Below are 10,195 nucleotides of genomic sequence, written 5' to 3'. Positions count from 1 at the left end.
TATATATATATAATATTATTATTATATTGTTACATTATTTTATTACATTATGCTTTGGAATTATGCTTTGACAGTCAACAGCATTAAAAGTCTGCTGATTACACTGTTTATATGTCTCTCGCTCCCTCCCCCCCCTCTCTCTCTCTCTTTCTCTCTCTACATATTTTAAAATTTCCAATAAAATGACTGAATAAACGTTACGTCATATATGTGTGTGTGTGTGTGTTACATGTATGTGTATATATGACTTAACTGATATTATCTGTTGTTATTATTATTACTATATTATCACATTATTATTACATTGTTACATTAATTACATTATGCTTTGGCATGAAACCAAACATTTTAATAAACTCGTCTCAAAATAATTCCAAAATTTCCAAGAAAATGATTTCAAATTATATTATAATATGTATAACACGTAAAAATTAATTCATAAAAATTACCTACTGCTGATGACGTTGTTTATACGTCTATATATGTCTATACACACACACACACGTATATATAGTTTGATTACACTTTTCGAAGGACTCTGATAACAGGACTATCAAATTATATTTGATTTTTATTTAGAATAAAAATGTTTTCAAGAAATTAGAAAAACAATAAAATAACTATTACTATTATTATATAATTATATATAGCGTATATTTCTTAACTGCTATTATATTAGTACATATTATTCAATTGTTACATTATTTTACTACACTATGCTTTGGAATGAAGCCTCGAAAAATGAAAATCAACAGCGTTAAGAGTCTGCTGATGACGGTGTTTATCCTTCCGGAAGATTTGTACTGTAACCTGATCGCACACAAATCTCAGAAAAGTGCATCAGTGTGGCACTGTCACAGTCTGTGAAATGTTCCCATAACACGAACCCCTGCTCATGTACAACAGCAGGCCACTCTGAGATCCTGTTTACCTTGTCCCGCATGACGGATCCGAGGACATGGACACATCTCTTTCCCATTCAGGAAGTAGTAGAGTTAAAACCCATGGACACATTAGGGCTGACACGCTCCTCGATTGGCGATCCTTTCCCACCCAATCCCCACGGCTGCATTTAGTCTGGTCTAAACAGTGGTTTTCTAGGTTATTGGACACCATCACTGAGCGGATCGGCTCTCTGTGTAAACAAAGAGGCTCTATCTGAACCCCCGGATCTGAGTAATAGTGACAACAACCTCTGACTTCCACCAATTACCTGAGCAATGCCCTCGAGGACTGAAGCAGCTCAGGACCCTCACAACAAATGTAGCTGGGCTTCCCATCACACCCCTCCAAGACCGGCCCGAGCTACTGATAGCTGCTTTAACGAATTGCCTGGTAAATAGGACCTCCCAGTATCGGTTACACTTTTTTAAAGGACTCTGCAAACAGGATTATCATATTATACCTACTACAATTTGATTTTTCATAATAATAATAATAATAATGCATTTTTAAAGAAGTTTGAAGAAACAATCTCATCTCAAACAATAATCTCACTGAGATGGCGATACATTTACAAAATGTAAATCAAATTAAAATAAAGCTCTTAATTGAACAAACATTTCAAGGCAGATTTTTTTTTGGTATATATAAATACAGTTACCTAATAAATCCATCAAGTCCTTTTCCGAATAATTGCGTAAAATAGCAAACATATACCCATAACAGTATTATAAATGTTGCCATTTTATTATGGTAATTTTAAGAGCTGTAAATGTTTATGAGCGTTATAATAACAAGACATAATATAGCTGCATGAAGCAAATTGACCTCATACGAATTTCCACATGAACTAGCAATTCATTTTTATCCCCCGAAATAATGTAATTATTATAATTAGTTTATGTACCTATATCCTACGTTTTAAAAGACGATGTAGAAATACAGTGCATCTTTAAGAAAATAGATAAACAAATAGTTAAAGTAACAGTAAGATAATGTGGGTCCTTCATTAAATTTTACATATAAAAATTAGATTAGATATTTAAATGATTAGATTAAATGTTAACATTTTTAATAATGTTAATGTTTAATAATGTTTTTAGGATTATTTTTAATAATCCTAAAGGCTGATCTAAGTTTAAGTAAAAACCCAATTAACAAGAGGCAGTACAATTATCTGTATTATCAGTTTATAGCCTATACTTAAAAATTATACTTACAACTGCGATGTTTTAATAGCCTGATGAATTATTTAGGCTATTTATAGGCTATGATAATATTGTTCATTGAGGACTGAGAATATTTCAAACAAACAGAACAAAAACGATTTGAATCGAACGTTCCCTTCTTCTATAATATAGCCTAAATATGTGATCAAAATAAACAGCGATCTTTCGAAATTTAACAATTATTATTTTGCAATTCGTGTTTATTGGATAGGCTACTGAGGTAAAAAAAAATTGCGCTTCAAACTATTTAGTCTTTTTTTTTTTTAAATAACAGAAAAATCTATTGCACGGCATAATTTTTTCTCATGATTTGGAGTTTTTTTTCTTTCGATAAAATCGATAAATAATAATAATAATAATAATCAGGACAATGTTAGGTAATAAAGGAAAATGTTGAGGTATTTATGACTTGTCCCGTGCGCATCACTAAGTAGGCCTACACTATTTTTACAATAATAGGCTATTTAAATAAAACATTGAAATCAATATAGGCCTTTGAACAGCTGAGAACATCGACTACCTCATGCTTTCACTTCAGTGTTTCGATATTTTCTCTGCATCCTCACCGGCAGCATAACTGAACACAGATCCTCAGTCTCCTCCTTACCTTGGAATCGATGTCCCAGATATCTGTTCCTCAGCACCCACGGGTAGAAGTTCAAGGTGTCCCTCTGGTGAGGACTGAAGAAGGGCTGTGTGGGGATCTGGAGGTGCCGCAGAGACAGGCCGGAGTTGCTGGAGTGAGTGGCCGGATCTGTGAACATCATCTCTGGGCTGCTGCTGTACAATGTCCTGCCTGAGTTCTGGAAGCAGCTCCCAAAGGGAGAAGGATGGATGGATTCAGTAAACCTCAGAGCAGTGGGTCTGATGGGCTCATCCGCGGCGGCACTTGAGGAATTGGAGTCTTTACCAACGAGAGATTCAATGGTGAAGCACTTCTTATTGTGCTGGAACATTGTGATGGGTTATTAAAAAAATACTCAGTCAATTAAATAGTAAATCAACAAGTAGGTCACTCTGAAACCGATGCTGGGGTGAACCCACGTTTAAAAAAAAAGTCTAAAAGATAATATTTATATAGTCCCTCTACCATCCATAACTTCATACGGTTGCTTTAGTTCCTTAAATTTCGTGGGTTGCAATATACTTCCAATAGCTGCAAATAGACGTGTGAGTTCTGTCACCAGTTATGTTCAAATTCATTCAGATCTCATCTCATTCATGTTCTGGTCAGAGCAGAACTCGCGCACCGTCAGCTGTCTCGTATGAAGCAGGCATCAGCTCCTCCGATGCAGGTCGCTGCGAGCTCTTATGATCGATGATCCGTCAGCTTGTCGTGAGCCAACTTCAATACCTGCGCGCGGAGCGCCGACGGCGAGGTGTGGTGCGCATGCGCAGATCGGCGAGCGCCGCACTCGCTCGCTGTCAATTACAGCCATTTTGTGTTGTGTAAAGAAATTCTGGATTTGACCAGAAAGAGTTTAACAACAAAACTGTTAAGGGCTGAGGGGAATGAAACTGGGACATGGCGGTTGGGGAGATGTAAGAGATGATGATTAATGTGTTGCTTATGGCCTGTGCTGAAGGGAGGGGAGGAAACAGAGCATTTACAAAATTCAATCAGATTCCTGTGAGCAGTATTAGTAGATTCATTGCCATTGTCTGTCTATCTATCTATCTATCTATCTATCTATCTATCCGTCTATCCATCTATCTATCTATATATCTATCTAACTATCTGTCTATCTATCTAACTATCTATCTATCTATCTATCTATCTATCTATCTATCTATCTAACTATCTGTCTATCTATCTAACTAACTATCTGTCTATCTATCTAACTATCTATCTATCTATCTATCTATCTATCTATCTACCTATCTATCTATCTAACTATCTGTCTATCTATCTAACTATCTAACTATCTATCTATCTATCTATCTAACTATCTATCTATCTATCTATCTATCTATCTATCTATCTATCTATCTATCTATCTATCTATCTATCTATCTATCTATCTATCTATCTATCTATCTATCTATCTATCTATCTATCTATCTATCTATCTATCTATCTATCTATCTATCTATCTATCTATCTATCTATCTATCTATCTATCTATCTATCTATCTATCTATCTATCTATCTATCTATCTATCTATCTATCTATCTATCTATCTATCTATCTATCTATCTATCTATCTATCTATCTATCTATCTATCTATCTATCTATCTATCTATCTATCTATCTATCTATCTATCTATCTATCTATCTATCTATCTATCTATCTATCTATCTATCTATCTATCTATCTATCTATCTATCTATCTATCTATCTATCTATCTATCTATCTATCTATCTATCTATCTATCTATCTATCTATCTATCTATCTATCTATCTATCTATCTATCTATCTATCTATCTATCTATCTATCTATCTATCTATCTATCTATCTATCTATCTATCTATCTATCTATCTATCTATCTATCTATCTATCTATCTATCTAACTATCTATCTAACTATCTGTCTGTCTATCTATCTATCCGTCTATCTATCTATCCATCTATCTAACTATCTATCTATCTAACTATCTATCTATCTATCTATCTATCTAGGCTATTTGGCGAAATAGGCGTGAGCACGTGAAAGGGTTTCATACAATGTGTTCTGGTAACATTATTCTTGTTTTTTTGTAAATGAATGGTCGCGTAATTCGTCACAATATTTATTTATGTATTGTTATTTTCTTGCTGTGATATGAAACGTAGCCTACCCATTTGAATAGAAATATGCCTATTTATGCTATTTACGTTCATAATTAGGCTATTCACACACACGGTAAAATGTTTTATTTAAAAACCACGAAATATATTTTTTAAAACTATTCTGAAAGTGTTTATTCGATAATGTGCATTTGAATGGCCTTGTATTTATTTTGTAGTGTATTACAATAAAAGCGCTAGCATCGTCACTCGTAACGTCCAGTAAGAATTAAAGTCTACAAATGACAAAATTCGTCGTAGCAAGTAGCAAATAATAATAATAGCCTAATAATAAACAATATGCAACTAATAATTAATGCCATTAAAATCACTGCCACCTATGTCATTATTAGCCTGTTATCATCCTATTATTGTCCTTGTTGTTTTATCAAATGATTATTATCGGAATATCCTTTTATATATAAAGTGAATATAATAATAGAGAGGTTTTTAAATAATTTGTTTAAATTTAAATTGAATGATCATCAAGAACATTCACTTGTCAACATATAGGCCTATAGCTACATCAAGCACTCATTCCTATTTTATGGATAGAAATCATCAGGAGAACTCAGGAATCTGAACTCATTCCGGGACTTTATGAGGGTGTCTTAATGAAGCAGACAGATCAAGGCAAGCAGGCATTGATCTCGCGGCTTGACATGTCTGGGGTGCCTCTGCTTGTCTCATTTGTCAGTTACAAACGCAGTAAGTTGTTGAGAGAGGATGGAGGCTAATGGGGTGGATCAGAGTCTCGGAAACCCTGGACAGATGTCACCCTTTTGAGAAGGAACAATCGTGGCTCAGGAGCCACACAAAAGCCCCCCTGCTCAGGCCTTTCACAACCCACCCAGCGGAAACCCATGTGAACCACGCAGGGCACAGACCCCACTGAGCCCCAAAGCAGCCCGTCTCCAGCCCTCTTGTGCCTCCCTTTTCAGTCCCTCTGCATATAATTAATAGCTTTCTCTGGCCAATTTTGTCCCCTTTGCCTCAAATACAAATGGCCATTAACATCTATTAATTTCGCCTCTGGCAATTGATTGCAGATTGTGCAGAGCTGAAAGGCTATAACAGTTGGAGTTTTTGTAAGCACTCTGGGTGTGAAGGCGAGTTAAAATGTGATTATTGTTCCCCTGCCTGGAACTAGCTGGTGTTAAACCCTCTTTGAACACGGAGAAGCCAAGATTGGTTATTCTACTACTCATTAGCTGACTCAGAGAGCCTAAATTAAATGGACGACCGTCAATAGATGTTGACTTGAGGAACATGATGGAAAAATAGCATGTTCATGAATTAAGCTATTCACAATAAAAAATTACAGGACAGAGATACATTACAAAAAGCCTGAATTAAGCTGCCTAATTGTAAATCTTCTTAAATTATGTATAGAACCCAAATCTATTAGTAATGTTAATAGACGGCCACAGTAAACTCTTTTCTTATTGCTGAATAAATAATTTGCAGAAATGTTCAAAGTAGTGCTTTTTTAAACAGAAAATTAAATATTTTGGATATACTATAGAATAATGCTATTCATTTTGATGCAGGGTTTGGTTTAAAAATAAAATAAAATAATAAAAAAAAGAAAAGTAATAAATGATATAAAAATATATGATGACAAAGAGTGCCAGAATTTGTAAAACAGGACTCACTGTAAAACAACTTTAAGGTTTATTATAATCGTATTAAAAAATGTTATGACTGAAAAATACATTCAACAATGTTTGCATGATGTAGGCTAAATATAAAAGAGGCTAGGATGCAATCACTGTTTAATGTAGCACTAGTAATCGCGCATGCAGTCCGTTTTTTCACCATACAGAGTACATTTATTGCAGGTCTCAAACTATCTTTTGATAGTTACAGTGTTGAGTGACTGAACTAGGCTACCAGAGCACAGGCAGATGTGTGGTGAACCTCATTCTGTACGCATAACGCCCTCTAGTGTACCAAAGAGCACGTTCAATTAGCCTACATATATAGATTTAGACATGATTTAAAATCGGTGGATTGAAAGTTATGACCAGTCTTGAAGAAAATAAATTAGATGACTAAGACTAGTCTACGCAGTTTATGCAACCCGCCCATGGTCGGCACTTAAAGTCAGAGAGATAATGACTTAAAAATGAAATCAAATTAACATGGCGCGCTATCCACATAATGAGTTCAGGTCTAGAGTCAGGTCTAGTTCTCCTTCCGTTCGAGACTTTTCCAGAGCTTCGCTGTGATGAAGTGCTGAGGCCAATGATTTTATTTCTGTTCATCTGCTTCTCCCATTTGCCCTTTTTACATCGCCTATCACTCTATATAGACTAATACAATCATATACAAAGATAATTTCTCAAATATTTATTACAATACTGATAAATAAATGAAATATTCACTTCCATGGTATGATTTCCAACTGATTTCCTGTTGAACTGTCATCAATTGAACTGCAGAGGTCATAAAATACAGTGAGTTAAGCTACAAACTCCATCATAATTCACAATGTTTCCATCTAACATGTAGGTTGTTTTGAGCTCCAAAATTTAGCCAGCAGAAAACACATTAATGAATTATGAGTATGTTAGCTATACCTTAGCTATAAATAAAGACTTTAAATGACATTAAACTGTGGTCAAAAGTCTATCATAAATGCGCAAATGTTGAGGTAGTTGGATGGGTGGGTGGTGGTTGCTGTTATGTCCCCACCAATGTCAAAATCAAACCTTTTTGAAAACCACTTTCCAAGTTTACCATGGTAACCCTCTCCAGAAAAAAAAAAAAAACATTATTATATTTTTTTTTTGCTCTGTTTGGAGGTAGAAGATCACATCTATCATGATTTCACAGTATAAATAATGATACCTATGACATTTTGGAGGAAAAAAGGTTGGTTACCATAGTATCCCCCCCCCCAAAAAAAGATCTGAAAATCAATAACATCATTTAGTTACCTTGCAGATCACATAAAGACCTCTGGTTTTAACATCTGGCACATCGGACAACATATAAACTTGATGTAAACAAACTGCCAATCCAGACTCGCACTAAAATACATATATGCTCAATACATTATCATGTTATCTGCTAGTTAGACAGATGAATTCATGTTCTCCGTGACTGTTCCATACGCAACACTGCACTTGTCGGTCACTGACAAATGAGGACAGATTGATGTTACACTGTCTCTTCCATGTTCAGATACACATAGAAAGTGAACATTTACTTATACTTTTAAACGGGTTTAAGAACTTCTTATAAAAGTCCACAACTAGCATAATAAAATGTTTATGAAGAAATTCATACATGTGCAAAAATTTTATTTAACTATTTCAAACATTTAAACATACAACTTTAGAAGGCTTGTAAGCTAATGAAAAACAAATTTAGCGAAGCGTATCCAAACTTTTGACCTTTAGGCCAAAACGCCCATTAAAATGACTATCAATGGCCATTAATTTGCATACAATTAAATTAAGCAACAGCTCATTAAAACCCAGCACCGTAAACTTCATTAACAGCACAACATTGTGGAGCTCAACAGGATTATGTACTAATTGCATGTTCACAAATCTAACTCTAAATGCATTTTTTTGAAGCACCTTCATATGTGAAATAATCCCCAAATGAATGGGAACAATCATCTGAGTAGATTGCATGCACAACGGTGTTATTGACATTGCTCTGCTGGTGAATGTGAAGTAGTACCCTGTATTTTAATAAAGACAGAGCAATTGCAATGGCATAGAGTCAAATTCTCTTTATTTTATGTCAAACATGTTCTGTGCAGTAGTGCAGCAGTTTGTTGCCACAGGCACAATAACAACTTAGTTTGGATAGAGTACTGATTCACAGTTTCATTTCAGGCATTGCCAATAAAAATTATGTCAAGTCCAAATTTTTTTTAACATTTGCGCTGAAAGAAGTTTTTTGGATACAGCTTCATGCCTCCAGTTCATAAGATCTATATATAATCCTGTGAGTGGAATTTGTAACAGCATTCCATGCATCTGAAACATGGGACAAAAGTACAAAGACTGAAATTAGGAAACCTTCGTTTTTATATAAATACTTAATAATGTGCAAATACAATCGAAGTTCCCCCTAAATAACTTTCAAATACATAATATTGTCCTTTTCAAGACATGATCTTGAATTCAAGCAAAAAGAAACAGAATTCTGTCAAGACATGGCTGAGCAAATACTCACAACAGTCCAAAACAGGCCACCTCTACAACTAAAAGATTATAAAACTCATCATTAAAAATCGGACATTTGGATGCTCGTACTTGAAATGTTGATGATGCAAACTCAGTGCAGTACCTGACATTGGTCCATAGTTCAGTTCAAAAATGAGGCAGCGCTTCATCATGGATGAAGCCAACAACACTGTCCTACAAAATTAAAACTTGGGAGAAAAGTTCTTTCCCCACAGTCACATATTCAAGTCCTTTTGGTTAGCCGATCAGGGTGATTTTTCAAGTGTGACTGGCACCAGAAATCTGTGAAAGCCTTCCTGCCTCCACAGAAGGAGAATGCATTTCATTCTGGCTTTACGGGTCCTGCTTAAGCATATTAGCTGGACTGGCACCATGGGGTCAGGCTGACGTCACACTCTAGAAAGGTGTTGATGACAGTACATGGAGCTCCGCTGATGGTCACTTCCTGTCTGGACTCCACCTTGTAGCGGACGTTAGTCAGGCCACCCTCTGGGTCCACCTTAAACTGCTCCTGAAAACACAGGCAGATACGAATCTAAACATTAGGACATGGGTCTGCATAATGACAATGTGTCATGAGATAGAGATCCACAGATCGAAACAAGAAAACATCTGACTTTGTTTAGTAAAGTGAAATTTACTCATATTTTGGCGTGGACAGATCTACCTTGTATTAGTACGGTTTTCCAGATTCTACAATAATAGTTAAGTTGTAAAAACTACAAACCAAACCAAACTGAAGTATGGGAATGATGTAGTAACCAAAACTCAGAGGCGGACAGTAACTAAGTACATTTACTCGAGTATTGTACTTAAGTACACTTTTTGAGTATCGGTACTTTTCTTGAGTATTATTTTTTCTGGGAACTTATGACTTTAACTTCACCACATTTGAAAGACAAATATTGTACTTTTCACTCCACTACATTTCTATCAAGATCCTCGAAGTAGAAAGTCGTGGACTATGTGGCAGCTTTGAAAGTCAGTGGGTGATTTTTTTCTTCTCTAAAACGTGACTTTCTTTTTTTCAGACAGTTTATCAG

The 10,195-nt window shown here is 35.3% G+C and overlaps 2 protein-coding genes across 2 annotated transcripts in view; both read right to left on the bottom strand.

Annotated features, from left to right (window-relative positions):
• The window catches only part of LOC107662039 (homeobox protein EMX1-like), an 8,469-nt gene extending 4,986 nt beyond the window's left edge, over nt 1-3,483 (bottom strand). Inside the window, exon 1 of the mRNA XM_016451897.1 lies at nt 2,779-3,483. Coding sequence (XP_016307383.1) covers nt 2,779-3,127 — 349 coding nt within the window. The 5' untranslated portion in view covers nt 3,128-3,483. The remainder of the gene's footprint in view (nt 1-2,778) is intronic.
• A 4,819-nt stretch (nt 3,484-8,302) lies between these two features.
• The window catches only part of LOC107662034 (beta-1,4-galactosyltransferase 7-like), a 9,921-nt gene continuing 8,028 nt past the window's right edge, over nt 8,303-10,195 (bottom strand). The window contains exon 6 of the mRNA XM_016451892.1: nt 8,303-9,663. Coding sequence (XP_016307378.1) covers nt 9,508-9,663 — 156 coding nt within the window. The 3' untranslated portion in view covers nt 8,303-9,507. The remainder of the gene's footprint in view (nt 9,664-10,195) is intronic.

The sequence above is a fragment of the Sinocyclocheilus anshuiensis genome, unplaced genomic scaffold, assembly GCF_001515605.1.
Source record: "Sinocyclocheilus anshuiensis isolate Anshui unplaced genomic scaffold, SAMN03320099.WGS_v1.1 scaffold535, whole genome shotgun sequence".
Taxonomy (NCBI): Eukaryota; Metazoa; Chordata; class Actinopteri; order Cypriniformes; family Cyprinidae; genus Sinocyclocheilus; species Sinocyclocheilus anshuiensis.
This window is presented reverse-complemented; position numbering and strand designations above follow the sequence as displayed.